Below are 25,789 nucleotides of genomic sequence, written 5' to 3'. Positions count from 1 at the left end.
TTTTTTTACTTTCCCCAGAAACTAATTGGCAGCCAGTGGAGTGACTTTAATATGGTTAATATTAATTTAATCTTTATATCCCTTTAATATGTTTATTGCTTGGATGGGAGACTGCCAATGAAGACCAAGTGACATAGGCTATATTTTAGAGTAAGAAACAGCAAAATAAATCTGAAGAAAATGTCATGGGGTCACCATAAGTTGAGAGGTTACACACAAACTCCAGAGGAGGTATTCCGATTCCTAAAGCTTACTCCAAGATAGGTCATGACCAATGTCAACTCCCTGAAAGTTTAGATTAAAACCTGGAATGAATTCCTGACCCCATTGACTTGGAAGCCATACACCATTTCTGGGAGTAATGGGGGCAGGTTGGCATATGAGAAACATTTTTGCTGTCCTTCCATTTATTCTTTGCGAAAACACTATGATGGCCACAGAACACATGATTTTTTAAAGGTTTTTATTAAAAATTGTAATTGAATGCATACTTAACGCTATGTACTTGCTGCATTAAATAGGGAGAGCTTTTTCTAGCACCCATAAGCATTGTCAAGTGCTTCTATATGTTGTAAATTGCTCTCAAATAGAGTTGACCTACAGAATGGTGCATCAACACATAGATACATAATATAATTGATTCAATAGCTCTAGTCAATAGTTTGTGTTCAATAGAGTTTAGGCCAATGTTGTATCTGCCTTCTATCTAGATATTAAAGCAAAGGAGCCTGCTGGAATAAAAGATGTAATTTAGCACCACAAATATGACTAAATGAAGGACTGAAAGCTAATTTTTTAAGAGCTAAGTACTCAAAGCCATCTGCACAGATGGCTGAATCTGTCCATTTTAGTTTATCCTGTATATATATATATATATTTAAAAATTCCAGTGCTTCCCACCACATTTCAGTGAGTGCAAAAATATTGAAAAGACAAACAACTAAAGTTCTCATCCCCCTTGCTACCTTTTTTAGTATGGTAGCAAATTACTCATTGGTTTTGGTTGCTGCTTCCTTGCAAGCCTGCCTAAGGATCTAGTAAATTAGAAGCATTCGTACTGACAACTCTGAGCCTGAACTTGGAAAGAATATAAACTTCTTTTTACTTGCCAGGGGCAATTATACCAAGCATTGCTATTGTCTGTCTGTGGAAGTGTGGACATAGTCAATCTGTCTGTCACATACACTCAGCATCATTGGGAGAGTTTGCAAGACAAGAACTGATAAAAGAACTAAAGGCATGGTAAGGAGAACAGGCATGGCTCAAGCAGAAGATAGACAGGAAGGCAACTCTTCAGGGGGCATCTGATTTAATCAGCAATATATGCCCATTATTTATATGTTGAGCTGGAGGTTCCCTTGAATTCCATCAGATTTGTGTTTTCCAAGTAAGTAGTCATCTATAACGGTAAAGGTTTCCCCCTGACATTAAGTCCAGTTGTGTCCAACTCTGGGGTTGGTGCTCATCTCAATTTCTAAGCCGATGAGTTGCCGTTGTCCGTAGACACCTCCAAGGTCATGTGGCTGGCATGACTGCATGGAGTGCCATTAACTATAACAACTCCTATAGCAACGCCTAAATACCCTAAATGTACCATAAAGTTAAATTGTATCACCTTCTCAATATTGAACTACAACTCCAAGCATTCTCACCATTAGCTATGCAGCTTAGGGTTTATGCGACAACAGTTGCAGTTCTAGAACATCTGGAGAGCTAGATGGACTTCAACTCCCACCATTCCTCACAGCCTCAGGCCCCTTCCTTTCCCCCCTCAGCTGCTTAAGCAGTTGAGGGGGGAAAGGAAAGGAAAGGAAAGGGCCTGAGGCTGTGAGGAATGGTGGGAGTTGAAGTCCAAAACACCTGGAGGGCTGAAGTTTGCCCATGCCTTCTTTATAGCTACAGGTATAGACTTGGAAAGACATATGTGAAGGAACTAAGCAACAGTCATAAATGTAAAATATTTTTATTATTAAATACTAAAACCAGAAACATCTATGACATTGTGTTCCAGTTTTTATGTATGGGTATGAAAGCTGAATAGTGAAGAAAATTGATACAAAGAAAAATCAATTCATTTAAAATGTGGTGCTGGAGGAGAGATCTACTGAGACCACGGTTTGTTGAAATGACCAATAAATGGGGTTTGTAGCAAATCAAGGTCAAACTCTCACTTGAAGCCAAATTGATTAAACTGAAGCTGTTGTTTTTTGGACTCATAATGAGACAACATGACAATAGAAAAGTCAACAATGCCTTGTAAAATGGAAGGCAGGAGGAAAAGAGGAGGACCATACTGTAGGTGGATTGATTTAAGGAAACCACAGCATAGTCTTCAAGACATGAGAAAGGCAGTTGATGAACTCTTAAAGGTTTCTCATTCATAAAGTTGCCATAAATCAAAGCCACCCTGAAGACAAATAACCATAACTATTCCCAACATGATATGCCTGCCTGATATATGGATCTTAAAGATAAGAGACACTACAAAGAGTTTAATAGACATGTATTCAAAGAGAGACATTTTCAGTTTAAAGACTTAAAGTTCTCTGTCTAGATTATGAAGGACCTCATCCTATTAGCCAGGTGAAGCATCCTGCTCTATACACATTCTATCTAGCTCTATACACATTCACCCAGTTCACAATCCAACCATAGTTACCCATCGAGATATAGATCCTGACTACTAGCCCATTGCCACATGTAATCTTTGAGAATGAGAAGTCTAGCTGTGACGGCGCGAGTGGCGCCATCTATATGTCAAACTATAAGTTTCAAGATTTGAATTGTTGTATCATGCCTGATTTTGCCCTTACCCTGTAAATGTAGTTGGATTGGTTATTTATATCTGTCAATCAATGTTGTTTGTACCTGTTATATTGCTCACTCAGCAAAACTGTTTGGCTCCACCTCTTCCCCGAGTAGGACTGTGTTTCCTCCTTTTCATTCCACCAGCAAGCTCTCTATCGGATGGACGTGAGAGAGAGACTTGGCACTAAAAGCCCTTCAAAAGTTACCTCTCAGCACCAATTCTGAGGTTCTTACCCTTGGGACTCACACTTCATGTTCAGGGCCAACCTGAACAACGTTGAGGAGTCTCAAGCGCCTTCACATCAGTCCTTTGGCAACAGAGGAAGACTCTTGTCTTCGGATATAGGTCATTGGACTGAGGCTGAGTTTGCTCCGGCATTCACAGCCAGAGAAAGAGGGATCTGGACAAGCTTCATGGACTTAAACAATCAAAGACTGTAATGTATATTTTCTTTTACCCCCTTTGTGAACAATAAACCCAGTTTTTGAGTTATCTACAGTGTTTTGGTCCTTGGGAGTTCCAGTTTCCCTAAAGGAGGGCAAGAAGCAATCCCCTGGGGAAAGATGTCACGTCCATGCCTTTTTCACTAAGAGTACAGCCCCAGGCGCGACGGCACACTAGCCATTTCCATTCTAAACATATAGTTTAGTGATTAGAGTCTGTAATATGAGAGATCTCGGCTGAGATTCTAGATCCTTAGTTTAGTATATTTAGTATAACAAGCATCTCCTGATTTGACTACCTCTAATAGTGTTTAAGCAAGCAAGCAGTTGCTGCAAACAATGAAGATCTGTTCTTTGACATACCGCAGTTATGTTTCTAGCCCCATCTCTTCAGTGGTCTCCTGTGCAACCATAAAAGTAGAGTCCTTGTTGCAAATTTCTCTTTTTGTTAGAAAAAGCATCAGTCCACTGTGGCTAGATAAATAGAAGAACAGACCTCTGTTGCTTGCAGTGGCTGCTGCTTACTAATGCAGGACTGGGAGCCTTTTATGATCATGGCAATAGCATCACAATCATGAATTGTGCAAAAACACATCAGTTACAGACGTGTACCTCTAGCTTCTACAATTGTGATAGTAGATTCTAGCCACTGATTATAGTCTCTATTGAGCCATGACATTGGGCCAGTCATATATTCCTAGCCTTTCTGCCTCATGTTTATTTATTTATTTCCAATATTTCTATCCCACCCTTCTCACCCGAAGTAATGTGAAAATAAATTGAGCAGGAGGAGAGCCATATCAGATTTTCTTTAATGTTTTGAGTGCATTAAAGGTTTCCAGAGTTATAGTCTAATTTTGAAACCACTAGGACTAGGATCCCCTATCACAATGCGTTTACTTGGGACCTCATCCCATGAGTTGCAGAAAGTGTGGGAAGGGGAGGGGAAGGAATTGTCTTCTTAGCGTAGCGTGTTGTCCCATTGCATTTAAAAAGCATTTTTCATATTCCACCACATGCTCTTATTTTCTACCCTTTCTCCCAAATTGATCTTCATTCTGTTTCATCACACAAGTAAATGCAGTCCCCACCCACTCTGCATTCTTTTTTTAAAGTCAGAAAAAACATCAAAATCACAAAAGTCTGAAACCTTGCATTTGAAAGCCAAAATGACTATGAAGGAGAATAAACAACAAAAGTAAAGTGATTACGTTTTACAATTGTGCCATTCCTAATGGTTAAATTGCAGTATGATTTTGGAAAAGAAGTGGAGCATCAATGCTCAATAGGAGACCACCCATAGGAGCACCCATTACTCTGCTGTCTTCTGAGCTCCTGATGTGCCTGGAAATAGGAGAAAGTGCTTACTTACATGTGGGATGGGATCTGTCAGATTCACCAGTGTTAAATAATTCTAGTAGAGCAGAGTTTCTCAAATTCTGCTGCTCCAGGTGTTTTGAAATCCCAATCAGTTTACAAGCTATTAAGAATTGTGGGAGCTGAAGTCCAAAACATCTGAAGGAGCACAGTTTGAGAAGCTTTGTTCTACTGGAATGATTCAACACAGGTGAATCTGAGATATCTCAGATAAAGATAAAGGTAAAAGTTTCCCCTGACGTTAAGTCCAGTTGTGTCTGATTCTGGGGGTTGGTGCTCATCTCCATTTCTAAGCCGAAGAGCCGGCGTTGTCCATAGACACCTCCAAGGTCATGTGGCCGGCATGACTGCATGGAATGCTGTTACCTTCCCGACTGAGCGGTACCTGTTGATCTACTCACATTTGCATGTTTTCGAACTGCTAGGTTGGCAGAAGCTGGAGCTAACAGCGGGCGCTCACTCTGCTCCCTGGGTTTGAACCTGGGACCTTTCAGTTTGCAAGTTCAGCAGCTCAGTGCTTTAACACACTGAGCCACCGGAGGCTCCAAGATATCTCATCCCACTTGTAAATAAGCACTTTCTCCCATTTCCAGGCACCTCAGGAGCTCAGAAGACATTTTTCCACACTTCTAAAGCAGTTCATCGACGAAATACCACAGATGTCAGGTGGAAGTCTGTCTGCATCATATGATGGGCTCTGTGGTACTTCATCTATGAAATGGTTTAGAAGCATGTAGAAATGGGGCGGGGGAGGGCTTGTGTGTGATGACGTCCTTGATCTGGGTCCTTCACATAATAATGTCACAGCAGAAGTTGCAGATGTTGACAACAGAATTGCACTGGAGGATGTAGAGATTACTAGATATAACATATTAATCACAATCTTGAATAAGCAAATCTACAAAACCGAAATCCTTATATGTACATTTTTGTATAATAGCTACAGAGATAGTTGAGAGAGCTCCTTTGTATTTTTCTATGCACATATAAAATCCATTATATGACATTTCTCCCCAGTACTTTGGGGGAACTGGCAGGGGGGTGGGGAGCTGATGCAAAACTAGCCATGACAGCTGTTGTTGCAATCTTAGTGGTGCCACATGGGCCATGCCACAATACTGGCATATTGTACCCTGACATTATAACCTCTTGATCTAAGTTTGACAGGACTTCCAGAGTGACCATCTGGGCCAGAATTGTGCATGTCTTGAAAAGTACACATACATTATTCAGTGTATTTTTAAAAGTACAGCAATATTAGTTAACTCAGATACATTCATCGTTTTCTTTTGCACTCCTGTCATTAAGTGCTTGATTGAATAATTACACTTCCAGAAGCTCCCACAGTAAACAGTACAATGACATTGTATTCCATCTTTTCCTCCTTCATAAAATTGTCAAAACATGATCTTGTAACTGCACGTCATGATCCAAATTTGATAATGATATTGTTAGTTGTAGGGGAGAAAAGCTGGCAAGATTCCTTAAAGGAGATTTAATTACATCATTACTTGCTTTTTATTTCTATATACAAAATAGTCTTTGGGGTGGGTGGTTGTGCTTCGTATCTATGGTGTGTTAAGACTTTTGAAAAATGTGACGAAGTGACAAAATATACTGTGAGTTATCCCTGTCATAATGCAAAACACATTAGTCTGGGTTAGATAGCTGAGACCCAATGGTTTTTATAAAAGACTCCTGTTGGAGATTAAACATTTCTACAACTTGTTAATTGGATGTGACTATTGGGACTATAATGATGAGTACCAGCATTTCAAAGTGAACCTTCATTCCATCTGCATGTTTAATTTATATCTTGCTTTTCTCCTAATGGGATTCTATGGACTACACATATCTGTTGAAGGGGAAAAGGGAAGAGGTAGAGTCATAAAGGAACCATGAGGCAGGCATGGGCAAACTTTGGCCCTCCAGGTGTTTTGGACTCTAACTCCCACAATTCCTAACAGGCTACCGACTATTAGAAATTATGGAAATTAAAGTTCAAAACACCTAGAGGGCTAAAGTTTGCCCATGCCTGCCATAAGGTTTAAGTTTGATGGAGCCATGCTGAAGGTAATGTCTCCTAAGACATAGGAAATGTTGTAAATTCTTATAGTGAAAAACTCTTGTTGTCATTGCAAATATGCTGACAGAGTTCTATCATTGTCATTATGACTGATGATGACTTCTTCCAAAATCTGCATTGCCTCATTGTGGGATACCTTGAGAACTTGCAACTGGAAAGGCCTTTTGTCTCAAGGCACCCTGTGGCCAGGAACATGCTCTGGATTTCCCACCACCCAGATGTCTAGTGCCTTGCTCATGCTCCAGTCATAGTGCCTCCAGGTTGTGAATTGTTATAAATGCTCACTCATTCATAACAATAAATGTGAATCCCCGACAATTATGAAATCCCAAGACCACCTTAAGATATCATTACTCTTGTATAGGGTCGCAGACCAAGTGAGTTCAAGTTACAAAACTTGAGCTGAGTTCTGAAACAGAACATTTCAAGTGGTCTAATGTTTGCTATTTCGTGCCTTTCATGTCTTTAAGTCATTTCTGACTTATAGAGATTTATTTATTTATTTACAGCATTTATCTTCCGCCCTTCTCACCCCGAAGGGGACTCAGGGCGGATCACATTACACATATAGGCAAACATTCAATGCCTTTTAACATAGAACAAAGACAGACAAACATAGGCTCCGAGCGGGCCTCGAACTCATGACCTCCTGGTCAGAGTGATTCATTGCAGTGATTCATTGCAGCTGCTCTCCAGCCTGCGCCACAGCCCGAGCCCTTAGACAAAAGTTATCACAAGGTTTTCTGGGGATGAGAGTGTGTGACTTGCCCATGGTTGAGCAGGGATTCAAACCCTGGTCTCCAGAGCTGCCGTCCAGCGCTCAAACTACTAGTGCTATCCTGGACCAGAAATTGTCCCTCTGTTCCCATGTTCCAAGAGTTGGTATCATATTGTGTCCAGTGGTGATGATGATGATGACAACGATGATGGTGATTATATATATATAACACCATCAAATGTACAATTGTTTCTCTCTCTCATGGAAACTTGCTAGACACCAACAGCTGGTGATTCATGAATTTGCTGGGAGCTTTGGTTCTGCCATGTTTTCTTGAGGCATATCATATATGTATCTCTGTAAATTATTCTATTCTTCATTAGTGTACCTGCTCATATATTTGTTTATACAGCTATGTATATGTATACTGGATGATGAGTGTTGCCATGCTTTTAAACATTGGTTGTTTTAGTAGAGGCCTGTGGGAAAAGCTCTCATTACCCAAGAACACACATTTAGGCCTGGCAGATTTATTATCACATTGAATCTCTACACTGCTTGGAGTCTCAATAATCTACTACGCCTACTCCTACTACTACTACTAAGAATAATAATAGTAATGTAAGAACGTAGTGGCATAGCGGGTAAAACTGCTGAGCTGCTGAACATGCTGGCTGAAAGGTTGGTGGTTCAAATCCGGGGAGCGAGGTGAGCTCCTACTGCTAACCTTACTTCTGTCAACTTAGCAGTTTGAAAACATGCAAATGTGAGTAGATGAATAGGTACTACTTTAGTAGGAAGGTAAAAGCGCTCCATGCAGTCATGCTGGCCACATGACCTAGGAGGTGACTATGGACAAACGAATGTGAAACTTCCCCTAGTATTTGAATTGTGTTACTATAAATGTAGGGTGCCGTTAATCTCCATCAGATCTGACAAATACCCATTGTATAGCTGGCTGCTCTGTTACCTTAAATATAGTTTCTACCTTCTGAAAACTTTATCTTCTGATCTGAGTCATCCTGTACTTAACACAGAGTAGACCTATTAAATCAATGGTTGAATAGTGAATCAACCCATAGATCCAATGGTTCTGTTCTAGTCAGGACTACCATTAGGATTTATGTCATAGTTATAAAATAGGCTAGTTCCTCATTTGGTGGGTTTGTATGACTGCTGGCAATTTTGTTGCTCAATTTGTATCACAGCATAGTTTTGTAAAATTAAACATAAAGCTGTTATCACTGCCTTTTAGATTCTGAACATGCATGCCAAGCTCTGCTCAGCGCGGCATCTGGCCGAATAGCCTGCTGTGTTCAATCCATGGTCAGACTTTATTCATGTGATTTAAAGGATTCATTTTTCCTTTCTGCGTGCATTTGCATAGCCAGATGAAAAGAAGTTTGGGATATTTGGGTTGATCACGTGGTGTACACAAGATATGGATAACATGGACTGCAGACACTCCTGTTCCTTGGACATTCACCAAAAGCACCACAAATGTCTGGGAAACTAGGTCCTGCAGAAGCACAAGAAAGAACTAAAGCCTGAAATGTTTTAACTCTTCTTTGTGGGTATTACATAACTATTGCAACAATGAATAGGGATTCAAGCAAAAGTGATTCTTGTCTAAGCGGCTTGTTCACTCTAGCCAAGGAATGGGCAAACTTCGGCCCTCCAGGTGTTTGGGACTTCAACTCCCACAATTCCTAACAGCCTACCGGCTGTTAGGAATTGTGGGAGTTGAAGTCCAAAACACCTGGAGGGCCAAAGTTTGCCCATGCCTGCTCTAACCCATGTGCAGGTTAGACCATCTAGTCCAACCCCTGCCATACAGAAAAACCCAGGTAAAGCACTCCTAAGAAATGGCCATCCAACTTTGGTTTAAAGTTTTCCAAAGAAAAAAGAGTCTGCTACCTCTATTAAGTGGTTTATTGTACTACTGAATTGCTCTTACTGTCAATAACTTTTTCCCAATTTTTTTTTTTGTAATTTGAATGGAAAAGTACTGATAATGAAGCCCTATGCAGCTTGGGTCCAAGCTACTTGAAGGCCCATGTCTTACCTGATGAGCTCATTAGAGCTCAAGGATTTTCTGGAGAGACCTTTCTCTCTGTTCCATTATTGCCGTACAGTAATAATAATAATAATAATAATAATAATAATAATAATAATAATTATTATTATTATTATTATTATTATTATTATTATTTTATTCTTATACCCCATCCCATCTCCCCGAAAACTCGGTGCAGCTTACATGGGGCCAAGCCTGGACACAACAATATAAAAGCAAAACAATAAAACAGATCAATCAAACAATAAAAACAAGTCATAAAAACCACATACAAAAATAAAATGATAAAATCATGGATTGGATTCTAAGGATCTGGGCCGAAGTGCAATATATGTCGATGTCATCAGGGAGGGGTGGTTACTCAAGCTATCCTAGCCATAAAGTGCCATAATAATTAAAGAGTCAACTGTATGGTGACTTCATGATCTGCCTTATTTGCTGAGCTCTGTAATCAGAGTTATGCTATAAAGGTTGTGTTGAGAGCCAACAACCGGAAGCTATGGCTATATATTGTGGCAGATCTTGAGAACATCCTCTTAAACGACAAACAAGATCTGGGTACATTCTGTGCTGGACATATAGATCTCAGGTAAGGATTGCCTTGTGTGCATTAGATATGGCTCATGCACACTTCGTCTTTGTCAGCATTAATTCTGAAGTTCTGTAAAATACCAATCCTTGAATATACACTTTATCTATCTCAGCCAGTGCTGTGGGTAGATTGGATAGTGATAGGCTTGGTAGATACTTTGGACAAAGTTAAGGTAAAGGTAAATGTTTCCCCTGACGATAAGTCCAGTTGTGACTCTGGGGGTTGGTGCTCATCTCCATTTCTAAGCCGAAGAACTGCCGTTGTCCATAGACATCTCCAAGGTCATGTGGCCGGCATGAGTTATTCTTCATTATCTATTCTTCATTCTCTATTTGCCTTGAGAGGAGACATGATAGCCATGTATAAATATGTGAAAGGGTGGCATAAGGAAGAGGGAGCAGGCTTGTTTTCTGCTGCCCTTGAAATAGGCCTAGGAGCAATGGGTTCAAATTACGGGAAGGAGATTCCACCTGAACATTAGGAAGAACTTCCTGAATGTAAGAGCTGTTCAACAGTGGAACTCTCTTCCCTGGAGTGTGGTGGAAGCTTCTTCCTTGGAAACTTTTAAACAGAGGCTGGATGGCCATCTCTCAGGGATACTTTTATTGTGCTTTTCCTACACGGAAGAAGGTTGGATTAGATGGCCCATGTGGTCTCTTCCAAAACTATTATTCTATGAGCCCCTAGTGGCTCAGCGGATTAAACCACTGAGCTGCTGAACTTGCTGACCAAAAGGTTGGCGGTTTGAATCCGGGGTGCAGGGTGAGCTCTGCTGTTCTGCCAATCTAGCAGTTCGAAAACATGCCAATGTGAGTAGATCAATAGGTACCGATTTGGCAGGAAGGTAACAGCGCTCCATGCAGTCATGCTGACCACATGACCTTGGAGGTGTCTACGGACAACGCTGACTCTTCGGCTTTGAAATGGAGATGAGCACCAACCCCCAGAGTCAGACATGACTAGACTTAATGTCAGGGGAAAACCTTTACCCTTTACTCTAATTCTATGATTCCTGAGCATTTACAGAGCACATTCCTGCTCCGTGTTTCACATGAGGGCTTACAGAAGGCTTGATATTTCAGTCTTATCCAATACCAACGTCTTCCCAGGCTCATTTGGTGGGAAGAAGAGATAGGCTCCATGTTGGAGAGCAGTGGTACAATGATTGCCAGAAATAGAAGTCTGAATTAGAGGGTTTCAATATAATCCAGTAAAAGCTGCTCTAAATGTGCTGGGGAAGAGAGGAAAGGGGAACAATAGAAAACGGGAAAGAAATTGCAATACAATAGCCAGTGATCCATCTCCTTTAAAACCTCTCCCTTCCTTTCCCTGTCAAGCTGGGCCTTTTTTTGTAATATACTCTCCCTACCATTGCCACTATCTTTGAATTTCCATTAGAAATGGTGAATATCAGTGAATTCACGATCAATGTTGCATTGAGTGAGCATCTCATTTGAGAGCTCCAGAAATGCCTTTTAGCATTACCGGTGCGGTAAATTCCTTCTGAAAACCACAACGGATGCAGAAATGGTGGAATGGTGGCTTCATTAACTTCCTATTGTTTCTCTTTGCTTTCCAAAATTTGAGAGCCAATGGTTATTTTTTAAAAAATCCTTTCTACAACAAGATGGTTCAGTCAGGTTCTTTTTTCAGCCTTGTTATTTGGCCTTTCTTGCATTCGGGTATTATTGGGCCATTTCCTTAATGGAAGAATTAAGTCCTACTAGGATGTCCTTTTGAGTCAGAAAATGTTTTCCACATTGGCTGCGGGAGTCTAATTGTTGGTCTTCTGACTGAAGGAAAAGATTGCAGTGCGTAAATCCAGATTTATACAGCATACAAATTGGGTATGCTATTAGAATATGCAGGAATAAATGAGGGAGCCATTCAGATGCATGTTTTTGTATGGGAAAATTACAGTAGTTACTGTGGCACCATTTAAAGCGCTTTTTATGACCAGTAATCTATATATTACCTATATAGTTTAGGTAAAGGTAAAGATTTCCCCCTGACAATAAGTCTAGTTGTGTCCGACTCTGGGGGTTGGTGCTCATCTCCATTTCTAAGCCACAGAGCCAGTGTTGTCCGTAGACACCTCCAAGGTCATGTGGCCAGCATGACTGCATGGAGCGCCGTTACCTTCCCGCCAGAGTGGTACCTATTGATCTACTCACATTTGCATGTTTTCAAACTGCTAGGTTGGCAGAAGCTGGGGCTAACAGCGGGCGCTCACTCCGCTTCCCGGGATCCTAACCTGCAACCTTTCAGCCCGCAAGTTCAGCAGCTCAGTGCTTTAACACGCTGCGCAATTGGGGGCTTCCCTATATAGTTTAGGTCTAGGCTATCTGACAAACCGTATCTTGACACCTGTTTAAATGCTAAAATCAACAGTTGAGCCCCCTTTTTCATTCCCACCATCTTCACAGATATTGTTGATGGGAACAGGAGAGAGGAGCTTTTCAGGCCCCATCTATGCTGCTATATAAAATCCAGATTGTCTGCTTTGAACTGGATTATATGGCAGTGTAGACTCAAATATCTGGATTGTATTGCAGTGTTAAAGGGGCCTCACTTAACCTTTTTTAGATGGCATGTTTTTACCGGTAGTATAGTTAATAGTTTCATGTGATTTTGATGTTGACTTTTTATAATCTTTTTAATGTGTGAGCCATCTTGAGTTCAGTGTTGGGGAAAAGGCAGGATGTAAAGGATGAGGATGATGATAATATGATGGTGGTGTTGGTGATGATGATTTAATAGTCCAGTGTAAGATAAACATCCAAGGCTCTGCAATTCCACCTGTTCACAAATTGTCACATAGGATGTATCTACACTGTAGAATTAATGCAGTTTGACACCATTTTAACTCAATGCTATAGAATCCTGGGAGCTGTTGCTTTAAAAAGTCTTTAGCCTTCTTTGTCAGAGAGCTTCGTGGCCTCTCCAACCTACAAATCCCATGAATTCATAGCCTTGTGCCATGGCATTTGAAATGGTATCAAACTGCTTTAATTCTACAGTGTAGATCAGTGGCCTCTAGATATTTTGGACTTCAGCTCTCAGTTCCTAACAGCTGGTAAGCTGGTTGGGATTTCTGGGAGTTGAAGTCCAAAACACCTGGAGGTCTAAAGGTTGGGAAGCACTGGTGTAGATGCACCCCTAGAGAGTGGAAAGTGATGAGGGGAGTGGCATATACTTAGCAAATACATATTCCTCAATCAATCCTTGACATCTGTAATCCTTGATAATCTGTTATCAGGTTACTCAAGATTTCTTAGCTCTCTGATTTTTGCAAAGGGTTTGCAGCCATATTCTTCTGTAAGGAAGGCCACAGATCATTGGCAGAATAGATGGGTTGCATGTAGAAAATTGATTTACACCAGTCCACGAACCCATGCCCAGAAACTGATTGCTATTTCAGGTCCATTGGTTGTTGGTTCAATAATTGCCTTTTACTCTGTTATATAATGTTGTTTTTTTCTGTTTTATGATATTGTTTTATGTATTTCAGTGTGTTATTTTAACTATGTTGATTGGGCTTGTCCTCATGTGAGCCGCCCCAAGTCCCTTGGGGAGATGGAGGTGGGGTACAAAAATAAAGTTATTGTTATTGTTGTTATTATTATTATTATTATTATTATTATTATTATTGACACAAAGACATAGTATGACACAGCCAACAAGATATATATGCTGGATTTCGTATCACAAAATCACAAACTGAACACTTCCCAAGTGTTGTTGTTGTTATTATTCCTATTATTATTATTATTATTATTATTATTATTATTATTATTATTATTATTATTAGAAAGTCCCTGGGGAGATCTCCAGCATCACTTAGGGCCCTTCCAGACAACCATATACAGTAGATTCTCACTTATCCAAGCCTCGCTTATCCAAGTTTCTGGATTATCCAAGCCATTTTTGTAGTCAATGTTTTCAATATATCGTGATATTTTGGTGCTAAATTCGTAAATACAGTAATTACAACATAACATTACTGCATATTGAACTGCTTTTTCTGTCAAATTTGTTGTAAAACATGATGTTTTGGTGCTTAATTTGTAAAATCATAACCTAATTTGATGTTTAATAGGCTTTTCCTTAATCCCTCCTTATTATCCAAGATATTCACTTATCCAAGCTTCTGCCAGCCCATTTAGCTTGGATAAGTGAGACTCTACTGTAACTGAGAGCCCTTCCACACAGTCCTCTATCCCAGAATATCTAGGCATAAAATCTCACAATATCTGCTTTGAACTGGGTTATCTGAGTCCACACTACCATATATTCCAGTTCAAAGCAGAAAATGTGGGATTCTATTCAGTTATGTGGAAGGGACCTTAGAAACAACACAACAGGAAAACCTTTCCCTGCTTGAGTAATTGGAGAGATGCTAACATTCAGAGTAGATGATATTGGGCCAAAGAGAAGTCCCCCCCCCCCCCCCCCCATAATAGCAATTTCAGTAATCTAGAAATACACTTCTTGTGATTTCCTGACTTGAAAAATATCTGGCTGTAGATTACAGAGATCAGAATCCATATGAAAATGAGGAGCGGATTCTTTGCAGATCTCCCATCCTGGTTCACCCGTGCTATCAATACATCATTATTACAACCCTGAACTATAACAAAAGTTTGACTTGGGGTGCATCCAGACTGCATAATTAAGGTAGTTTGACACCACTTTAACTGCCATGGCTCCATGTTATGAAATCATGGGAATTACAGTTTTACAAGTCCGTTAGCATTCTCTGCCAAAGAGTGCTGATGCCTCATTAAGCTACAAGTCCCAGGATTCCCATTGCATGGAGCCATGACAATTAAAGTGATGCCAGACTGCATTTACTTACAATGTCGATGCACCCTTGGGCTATGAAACATACCTATATTTCACCTTCTACTCTTTTCTAATGACTGACGTATTTGTTGCATTTATATTTTGCCCTTCTTGAAACTATGGGGGAGGTTTATCCCATTTTATCACCAGAATAAACTGGTGAGGCCACGTCTCATGGATGCAATGTGAGTATTACGTCCCTTGATACCTTTACTGACCTCTCGTCTGCCATATTGTTCTCTCTACCCAGGGACCAAACTAATATGTGCACAAAACAGAAAGAAGTGCTCAACTGGGCTTCAATTGTTCCTTTCACAGCTAAGTCATTTTGGGAAAAGAATGGCAGCTTATCTCTTCAGTAGTGCGAGAAATAAGATGTCGAGCTGCATATACAGTTCCACAGAGTATGCATTTATGTCTGTCGTCTTCTTGCCTTTGCCTGCAAATGTCTCCCCTTGCTCTATTCAGATAACCTTCCTAATATCCCTTTTATCTCGGATGCTTGCATGTTCCCCTTTACTGGAGATTTTTAAACAGAGGGCAGATGCTCACCGCTCAGATATATTTTAGCAGTGGATTTCCCACAGGCAGTTTGATGTCTCTTGGGGGCCTTCCAGTATTTTGATTCTTACCTAGTCCACTGTCAAACAGTTCATCTACTGCTAGTAAGTGCTTCCTAATGTTTGGACAACATCTCCTTGTAATTTGAATCCACTGGTTCAGATCCTATTCTCTGGCAAAGCAGAAAACAAGCTTGTTCCATTTACAGATATTTAAAGTTTGATGAATGTTAGGCACCAGACAAGATCTCTTCATTTCTCCAAGTCTTCAGGGTTCAGTGATGATGCTACTGCAACTTTGGCTTTCATGTGTCTTTTAATCAATCTAATGTCGTATTTTAATGTTTTATTGGGACACTTTTAATGATTCAGTTGCTTTAATGTACTGTTATAAATGCCTTACTCTTAAGGGGATGTTATTTAGCTGCCTCGGGAGTTTTGTGTGAAAAGCTGGGGTAAAAAATATCTTAGATGATTTTTAAAAGATCTGCAAATCTGATAGAGCAATGCATTGATAGGCACAAGTAGAGATGGAGGAAAAAGGCTGCCGACACAGCAGCTGTGCAGAAAAGAAGGCACTGGAGAAACAGATGAGTTAGATTTTGCTGCTTTTACATATCGCAACTGCAAAACTGCAACATCTGGGAACAAGGACAGCTATTAGCACAGCACACTAAGAGAACTGCGGCCAAAATATGAGTTTATAATATTGAGTTCTAATGTGAATGCTGTCATCTTTAGCATGCTTTATTTAACTCCCCCTGAGCTATGGATGCATCTACCGTATATACTCGAGGATAAGCTGATCCAAATATACACTGAGGCACCTAATTTTACCACAAAAAACTAGGAAAATGTATTGACTCGAGTATAAGACGAGGGTGGGAAATGCAGCAGCTACTGGTAAATTTCAAAACTAAAACTAAAAATAGATACCAATAAAATTACATTAATTGAGGTATCAGTAGGTTAAATGTTTCTGAATATTTACATAAAACTGTAATTTAAGATAAGACTGTCCCACTTTGGTTACCGTATATACTCGAGTATAAGCCGACCTGAATATAAGCCAGCCAGGACCCTCGTTCGAGTATAAGACAAGGGGGGCTTTTTCAGCCCTAAAAAGGGTTGAAAAACTCAGCTTATGTTTGTTGTATGTTTTCCGGGCTGTATTGCCATGTTCTAGAAGTATTCTCTCCTGACGTTTTGCCCACATCTATGGCAGGCATCCTCAGAGGTTGCGAGGTATAGATGTGGGCAAAATGTCAGGAGAGAATACTTCTGGAACAGCCTGGAAAACATACAACAACCCTGTGATGCTGGCCATAAAAACTTTCAACAACAACAAACTCAGCTTATACTTAAGTATAAATGGTATATTGTAGAATTTGGGCAATTTGACATCAGGTTGCTGCGAGTTTTCCGGGCTGTACGGCCACATTTTGCCCACATCTATGGCAGGCATCCTCAGAGGTTGTGAGGTCTGTTGGAAACTATGCAAGTAGGGTTTACATATCTATGGAATATTCAGGGTGAAAGAAAGAGCTCTTGTCTGTTTAAGGCAAGTGTGAATGTTGCAATTGGCCAGCTTAATTAGCATCAAATAGCCTTGCAGCTTCAGAGCCTGGCTGCTTCCTGCCTGGGGGAACATGGCCATACTGCCTGGAAAACTCACAGCAACCCAGTGTTTCTGGCCATGAAAACTTTTGACAACAGTTTGACATCACTTTTCCTGCCATGGCTCAATGCTATGGAACCACAGGAGTTTTAATTTTACAAGTTCATTAGCGTTCTCTGTCAAACAGTGCTGATGCCTCAGTAAACTGCAAATCCCAGGATTCCATACCAATGAGCCGTGGAAGTTCAAGTGATGCCAAATCTCATTAAATCCACAGTGCAGATGGGCCCTTACTGTTTGAGTAAATTAATTGTGATGAATGCCCTTTGTGAGGTTCCAGTGCTATCAATGAAGCATATTTATGATTTATCTCTACAAAGACCGTAATCTTCTTAAAGAACTTTCACATTATGAAAATTCTCCTCTTTTAGTCTTTTTTCTGAATAATTCATCAAATGATACTGAATCAAACTTATGGAGGACCAAGATTTTAAAGTAAAGTGCCTTTCTGAAAGATTGGAGAAAGCATGAGAGAACTTGCAATGAGACAAATGAAAGTTACTAATAACTATGAGGCAGAAAGGTCTTGTTTAATATTCTCCATTAAACCCTCTGTTACAATGACATATTGGAATCAAAGGAGCCCCAGTATTACACAGTGTGCTTGTTTTTCTCCACACTATCTTTGACCTTGGACATTAAAGTTATCTCATCCTAATTAAAAAGAAGCAAAGCTTTAAAGTGAAATTAAACCTACTGGCAGTCTTATTTCAACATTGCCATTTCTTGAGATGTTTTGCCACCTGCCGTTTATCCAAATTTCTCAGAGGGATACTAATCGTTGCTCTCCAAACCATGAACTGGATCAAAAATAGATCGTCCATTGATGTAAGATGTTCAATACCAATGGCTCCACCTTTTAATATATCTATATTGATTCTGCATCTGCAAAGCTTTAGTTTGCATGGATTCTACCCAATAAATTAGATGGTCATGACACCAACAGAAACATGTGGGTGATGATTTGTATGTGATCTTTCTTATGGCAACCAGTTTGCTCATTTTGATAGACATAATGTTAACTGGGTTGCTGTGAGTTTTCCAGGCTGTATAACCATGTTCCAGAAGCATTCTCTCCTGACATTTCACCCACATCTATGGCAGGCATCCTCAGAGGTTGTGAGGTGGAAACTAGGCAAGTGGAGTTGATAATCTGTAGAATGTCCAGGATGGGAGAAATAACTCTTGTCTGTTTGAAGCAAGTGTGTATGTTGCAACTGGCCACCTTGATTAGCATTGAATAGCCTTGCAGCTTCAAAGCCTGGCTGCTTCCTGCCTGGGGGGGGATCCAACAGACAAGAGTTCTTTCTCCCACCCTGCACATACTACAGATATATAAACCCCACTTGCCTAATTTCCAATAGACCACACAACCACTTAGAATGCCTGCCATAGATGTGGGTGAAATGTCAGGAGAGAATGCTTCTGGAACATGGCCATACAGCCTGGAAAATTCACAGCAACCCAGTGATTCCAGCCATGAAAGCCTTCAACAAAAACATAATGTTAGTTGTATGGTTAATAGGCCTCATCCCTAGCATCCATCATGTTGTGTTTCCTGTTGTTGTTGTGTCCTTTTTGTTTTTTAAAAGTAGATTATATTGTATTTTAAGGAACCCCGGTGGCGAAGTGTGTTAAAGCACTGAGCTGCTGAACTTGCAGACCGAAAGGTCCCAGGTTCAAATCCCGGGGGCGGAATGAGCACCCGCTGTGAGCTCCAGCTTCTGCCAACCTAGCAGTTCGAAAACATGCAAATGTGAGTAGATCAATAGGTACCGCTCTGGCGGGAAGGTAATGGGGCTCCATGCAGTCATGCCGGCCACATGACCTTGGAAGTGTCTACGGACAACGCCGGCTCTTCGGCTTAGAAATGCAGATGAGCACCAACCCCCAGAGTCGGACACGACTCGACTTAACGTCAGGGGAAACCTTTACCTTATATTGTATTAAATGTATTTTAACAACTACAAAGTGAAAATTACAATAATAAAAAATATTGAAAAGACCAGTACACAAACCCTCAAAGAAAACAGTCACTACGCTACCTCCAAATTCTCTCCAAACATCTGAAAAGTTGACTTTCCACTCCACTAGTCAAAGACATCAATAAAAGAATAGGTTACACTTCTGATATTCTGAGTGCTTCTTGGCAGGAGGTTGGACTGGATGGCCCATGAGGTCTCTTCCAACTCTATTATTCTATGATTCTATGATTCTGATGAACTATTTAACTGAATTTAAGCTTCTGCCAAAAGCAAGCAATAAAACTCTGGGTCCAAATCCAACAACTGTTGTCACTCCTTCTTTCCTGTTGCTTCTGTCTTAATGTGAACGTATCTTAACAAAATTTGTTCATGGGGGTTTACCTTTACCTTCCTCTTAGGATGAGAGAACGTGACATGCCCAAGGCCACCCAATGGGTTTCATGGCTGAGTTGGGATTCAAACCCTGGTCTCCAGAGTCTACACCAGATTCAGACAAACTTGGGCTCTCCAGGTGTTTTGGACTTCAACTCCCACCATTCCTAACAGCCTCAGGCCCTTTCCTTTTCCCCCTCAGCCACTTAAGCGGCTGAGGGGGAAAAGGAAGGGGCCTGAGGCTGTTAGGAATGGTGGAAGTTGAAGTCCAAAACACCTGGAGGACCTAAGTCTGAAGATGCCTCGTCAACATTGTGGAATTAATGCAGCTTGAAATCACTTCAACTGCTGTGGCTTAACATTATGTAATCCTTGGAGTTGTAGTTTTACAAGGTCTTTATCCTTCTCACCAGGCTAGTATCTCACCAAACGACAACTCCTAGGATTCCATAGCCTTGAGCCATGACAGTTCAAATGTTGTCAAACTGCATTAATTCAACCATGTAGACGTGCCCATAGTCCAACAGTTCGAAGCACTACACCACCCTGTCCCTCAGATAATTACACACTTGCTGCAGTGAAATTAATGGAGAAAAGGGAGTGCAGTGATAGTGCTGCTGAGAAAGAAAACATGTTTTTACTGCAGTTCGATGTTTTAGGGGAGCAGCGTTTTACAATCTGTTTGTTTATGCAGAGGCGGATATACAGCCCTCCCTATTCCACGCACACACCCCTCTGCCAAGTACACAAGGGAGAGAAAGCAGCAGCATATGCCCAATTGAGGGATTGGTACCTCTTGAAAGTATTGTCAGCATGCCAAAAAGCAACAAATATACTCTTGGAGGATTAAAACCATCTGCAAAGAATGCAGGCATATCAGATTCCCTGGGAACATTGCAGTTTCAGGGGCCTGTCTCCAGGTTGGATGCATTTAGAAGTCATCAAATGTTGCATCCTTGCTGCTAGTAGTGTTCATGAATATAATATCTTTACTCTCTAGGTGTGTAAATTCATTTTATACCAACATATCCTTGAAAGACTGCTGAACAAAGGGATATACGCAGACTCCGGTTTAATGATTCCAGCATAACAGAATTATGCAACAGACCATTTAGTTTTTGGCAGAATCAAAAACAGCAAAACAATGTGTAAGTTTTGCATATTGTTGGTTTTCTTATGTCAGAGATTATCTCAACAACAACAACAAAAACTCTTCCAGGGGAGCTGATGCAGCGAGTTAAGGATAAATGTGCAAGGCGATAATGATAAACAAGATAGGGACCCAATTCAAATCTTGGAAAGGGAGTTACAGTAGAGTCTCACTTTTCCAACATTCGCTTATCCAATGTTTTGGATTATCCAACGCATTTTTGTAGTCAATGTTTTCAATACATTATGATATTTTGGTGCTAAATTCATAAAAACAGTAATTACTATGTTGCATTACTGCATATTGAACTACTTTTCCTGTCAATTTTGTTGTATAACATGATGTTTCGGTGCTTAATTTGATGTTTAATAGGCTTCTCCTTAATCTCTCCTTATTATCCAACATATTCGCTTAGCCAACGTTCTGCCAGCCTGTTTATGTTGGATAAGTGAGACTCTACTGTATATATTTAGTTAATGCTTTAAGATGTGAATAATTAGTGATTCTTTCTCACTGTGAAGAAATGTAAGGCAAAGCACCATACCGATCATCCTCAAGGGAAGGCAGGGGACTAATCTAATGGCTCGTGGGGGTGGAGGGAGGAACCTGAATCTAAATTTGGCAACATTTTTTTTGGGGGGGGGGGGGTATTGAATAGAATGTCACTTTTGCACTGATTTCTATGATCTGGACTTGCAGACTCATTTTCAAGTGAGGAAGTACCGCAAGACTTTAGCAATACTGAATTTAGAAGGCATTAAAAAGGGAGATGAGGGAGGAAGTAAGGATTTGGCCCACTTTATCTCACCCACCATATACGCCCTACTTTCCTTCCAGATCTAAAATACAATGAACGGCTCACAGTGGGGAGACACCAGCTCTTTTTATGGCGGCATCCTCACTTGCAATCCACTTTCTAAACTCCCCCTGTTGCTATAGCAACTCAAGAAAGCTTTCTCAAAAAAGAAACACACATCACTTCTGAACTTCTCCCCATCTACTTCATTAAAGCGTAGCAGCTGTTTATGTTTGTTTGGATTCTTGAAAGGGGCAGACATGTGCGTGTTACTCAATCCATGCCTTTTCTTTTTGGAGACAGAAAAAAAGGGAGCTGACAACAAAATATTTTCTATGCAATCCCAAAACCCAGCACAGTAAACATCTCTTCCCCTGTGTTTTCATTTTCTCTGCATACCAACCGGCTTGCTTTTGAGCAGTTAATAATGAGTCAACTATGTAGAGATGAGCAGTAGGATTTATAATGTTATATGTGTCTTTGTTAATGTTGTTAATGCCAACATAAATATAGAAAAGGATGCATATGACTAAAGATTTAATCTTGATCACAAAGACTCTTTGACATACCCCCTGATTTAAACTTCTCACAACATTTTCAACATCATATATATTCACAATCTCTAGCATTTGGGATTGGAGTGCAAAAATAATGCTTAATAGACCAGCATTGCCTTTAGAACTGAGGTTATCCTCCCTCTCCTTTTTAAAGCAACACTGACGTTATGTCTTCATGTGATCTTACACAATATATAGGCAAAAGCTGTTATTGGAGATGACTGGGAAGTAGATATCTCTAAATTTCACCAAGGAATTAAAAATTAATTAAGAGGGTGGGGGGATGAGGGGGGTGAGAGTGAAGGAAAGTTGGCTGTAGTGAAGAAAACAGAAGATAGGAAGAGCAAGAGAGAAAGTGACCAAAAGTAAGTCAAGAAAAGGAAAGAGAGATGAGAGGGAGGCAGGGATGGATTTCAGGACAAGACTTGTGAGAAAAGCAAGAAGAGGAGGGAAAAGGAGAGACAAAAAATGGAGGAAAAATAATTTTAAAATAACTTACACAACAATGTTTCTTCTGAAGGACACTAACTTTTAAAACAATCAGCCCACTATTTTCCTCTTTTTTTCAAACACTATTGCATCATGTAAGTCTCCTTACTTTAAAAGTGATCATTTCAGATTTTTCAGAGAGACAGAGTGATGGTCATTTGGATCTGACACACATTGTAGGTATGTCAAAGACAGAGTGGGAAAAGAAGAAAGTCATCTTACCTATAGTTGACACCACTGTGCCCACAAAATAAAAAGCTCCTGTGAAGTCCCATCTTGGTCGGAGGGCATCTGCTCTGATACCCGCAGCCATGGCTGCCTCATAGCTTCTCAAGAAGGCCCTTAGCTCAGGGAGGCTAATGTTGAAGATCTGGCTGAAGTTCTGAAGGGTCCAGTTCCAACGATGATGAGCTTCTGCTTCCGACGGGCTCTCGATGGCTGAGAAGATGGTTGCTCCAACGGTCAGGTATGCCACAATGAGCACTGCTAAGAGGACAAATCTGCCATTGTCCTCATTGAAATGCGATACGCAGCAGCAGCCCTGAGGTCTCCTGATAGACATCATCCAAATTTCAGCACCGCAGAGGTGATGGATAGCGACCAACACCTCATTGGAGCTACCATCCGGTTATAGAGTCCAAGAGGGAAACATGGACCCTTCTCTAGAAGGGTTTCTTTTCTGAGTCATAGATCTTGGCTTGTTGTGCTTGATGTCAATGCAGAATTCCACCAAATTGTATCCCATGGGATTCTCTCACATCAACCAAGACACATCAGTTTTTCTAGAGCCACGGTGTGAGGTCTGTCCCCCTTGAAGGCCACTGTGGAGGTCTTCAGTACATTAACTGTTGACTGAAAAGGAATGGCTTCAGGTTTCCTCTCCCATCCTGGATACCTCCATTTGGCCATAGTCTTTGTATTCCAGTCTTTATCCACATGAAAGGCAGATAGGTTTTGTAGGGATAAATATGAATTGAGTCAATTTTCATAATGCTGATACTCAGAAGGAAACGCCAACAGAATTTGGGGTTATCTTCATTCTACAAAACTCCCAAAGAAACCTGTCACTTCTTTGCAAAGGGTTATCCTCTCTTCCATTAACTCCTTGCCCAAACTCAGTTGCTTTCCTCTCTGCTGGGCCTCCTAGACTCTTTACATAAGTTGTCTTCCTGTGCCCTAGTGGTGCCCAGAAAACACAAGGCAAGGGCATGACAACAGTGACCAGGTGTATTTAACATAAACGTTTGAGGTGGTGAAAATTCAAACACAGAGAGTGCATATTCAGTTGCCCTCAATATGTGTTTTGGCTGCTTTGGTCCATCCAACCAGCCTCCCCCTTTCTTGAGGGCTTCAACTTTGCAGTCATCTTCAGGAGTTGGAAAGACCTAGATCAAGAAAACATCAGCAGAATTTCATTTAGGTCTCAGCTCAACAAATCTCTGTCTCACACACATACACCTCTATACAGATCTTTACACGCAGAACAGATCTTTTTTCAACAAAAGGGGTGTCATGCACAACATTGCACTCTGTGGCTTGACTTGATCCATGTAGTGGACTGGGTGGGAAAAGGAGGGAACCATCACCCTCCCAAACCGCACAATAATTCGGCAAGTGCTTAAATATAGATGAGAAGGGTCACCTGTCTCTTCCAATAGCAGAAATTTCCTTTTCCCTCCAGACAAAAACCAACACTATCCAGATTATGGCATACTCCAAACCAAGCACAATACACACTTAGATAAAGCAGACTTTTTGGGTGTCCCTATGTGTCTTTCTGATCCTTTTCATAGAAACATAGAGTTGAAAGGGATCCCAAGGGCTATCCAGTCGAATCCAGGAACACCCAATCAAATCACTGCCAACAAAGAGCCATCCAGACTCTGTTTTAAACCTCCAGAGAAGGAGACTCCATCACATTCCAGGGCAGTATATACCACTGCCGAACAGCTCTTGCCATCCAGATGTTCTTCCTAATGTTTAGGTCAGTGGTTCCCAACCTTTGGTCCTCCAGGAGTTTTGAACTTTAGCTTCCACAATTCCTAACAGTTGGTAAGATATTTTTTTGTGTGTGTCAGGAGCAACCTGAGTTGCTTCTGGTGTGAGAGAATTGGCCGCCTGCAAGGACGTTGCCCAGGGGACGCCCGGATGTTTTGATGTTTTTATCATCCTTGTGGGAGGCTTCTCTCATGTCCCCGCATGGAGCTGGAGCTGATAGAGGGAGCTCATCCATGCTCTCCCCAGGTGGGATTTGAACTTGGCAACCTTCAGGTCAGCTATCCAACCTTCAAGTCACAAGGCTTTAATCCACTATGCCATCGGGGGCTCCCAACCTTTGGTCCTCCAGGAGTTTTGAACTTTAGATCCCACAATTCCCAACAGTTGGTAAGATGCCTGGGACTTCTGGAAGTTGAAGTCCAAAATACCTTGAGGACCAAATGTTGGGAACCACTGGTTTAAGTGGAATCTCTTTTCCTGCAAATCTGCTCTGTGTCCTAGTCTCTAGAGCAGAAGGAAATAAGCTTGTCCTCTCCTAAACATGGCCATCCTTTGATTTATTGCAAGCCTATTCTCACGCTGTAGGACTCTCCACTTGAAGAGCTTTGCCTTCATTTTGAACCACACAGACATCGCAGAGTGTTAATCTCCCGCCAAAGGCAACAGCCAGTGACTTACACCCTAGGTTTAAACCCCAAAGTACTTCTCCCATCCCCTTACCGACTTCCACTTTCAAGTCCCAAGCGTGAAGGTAGCGGCACAGAACCTGTCAACCTGGAGGAGGAAGAGGAGGATGAGGATGGTGATGTGAAGGGCTGCCTTGGTCGGGAGTGGACCCGGAGGGAGGAGAGAAGCTGGCGAAGGCGGTGCGGCGCGTTCAGCACAAGGACAGCTCTCAGCACCGCGGATAGCGCACTGCGGGCGCCTCCCGGACTTCTTCGCTTGGCTTCACTTGGTCCCTTCCGAGAGCAGCCAGGGAACGAGCAATGGTCGCTGCTCCACTCCTACGGATCTTTTCTGGTCTGCAGATCAACACAAGGCGCCCAATCCGAGCCAAACGACACCAAACTGCCAATAATAGGAGACTGGAGGCAGGCAGGAAGGTGGCTGTGCGCGCTCTGGCTCCTCTGCGCCTTTGGCTTCGTCTCCTGTCGCTGCTTCTGCTGCTGGTGGTGTGGAGACAGAAAGAGGCTGCTCCGTTTCTCGCCTTTCCGTCTCTCTCTCTCTCTCTCCATCTCTCTCTCCTCCTCCCTCCCT

At 41.3% G+C, this 25,789-nt stretch overlaps 1 protein-coding gene across 1 annotated transcript in view; it reads right to left on the bottom strand.

The window, feature by feature from the left end:
- kcnk12 (potassium two pore domain channel subfamily K member 12) overlaps positions 1 to 25,390 on the bottom strand; it is a 75,647-nt gene extending 50,257 nt beyond the window's left edge. Inside the window, exons 1-2 of the mRNA XM_003216124.4 lie at positions 25,253 to 25,390; positions 22,757 to 23,919 (exon numbers count right to left, since the gene is read on the bottom strand). Coding sequence (XP_003216172.2) covers positions 22,757 to 23,099 — 343 coding nt within the window. The 5' untranslated portion in view covers positions 23,100 to 23,919; positions 25,253 to 25,390. The remainder of the gene's footprint in view (positions 1 to 22,756; positions 23,920 to 25,252) is intronic.
- Between the last annotated feature and the right edge of the window lie 399 nt (positions 25,391 to 25,789).

This window comes from Anolis carolinensis, chromosome 1, assembly GCF_035594765.1.
Source record: "Anolis carolinensis isolate JA03-04 chromosome 1, rAnoCar3.1.pri, whole genome shotgun sequence".
Classification (NCBI taxonomy): Eukaryota; Metazoa; Chordata; class Lepidosauria; order Squamata; family Dactyloidae; genus Anolis; species Anolis carolinensis.
The sequence above is the reverse complement of the archived record's forward strand: the minus strand, read 5'-3'. Positions and strand labels throughout refer to the sequence as shown.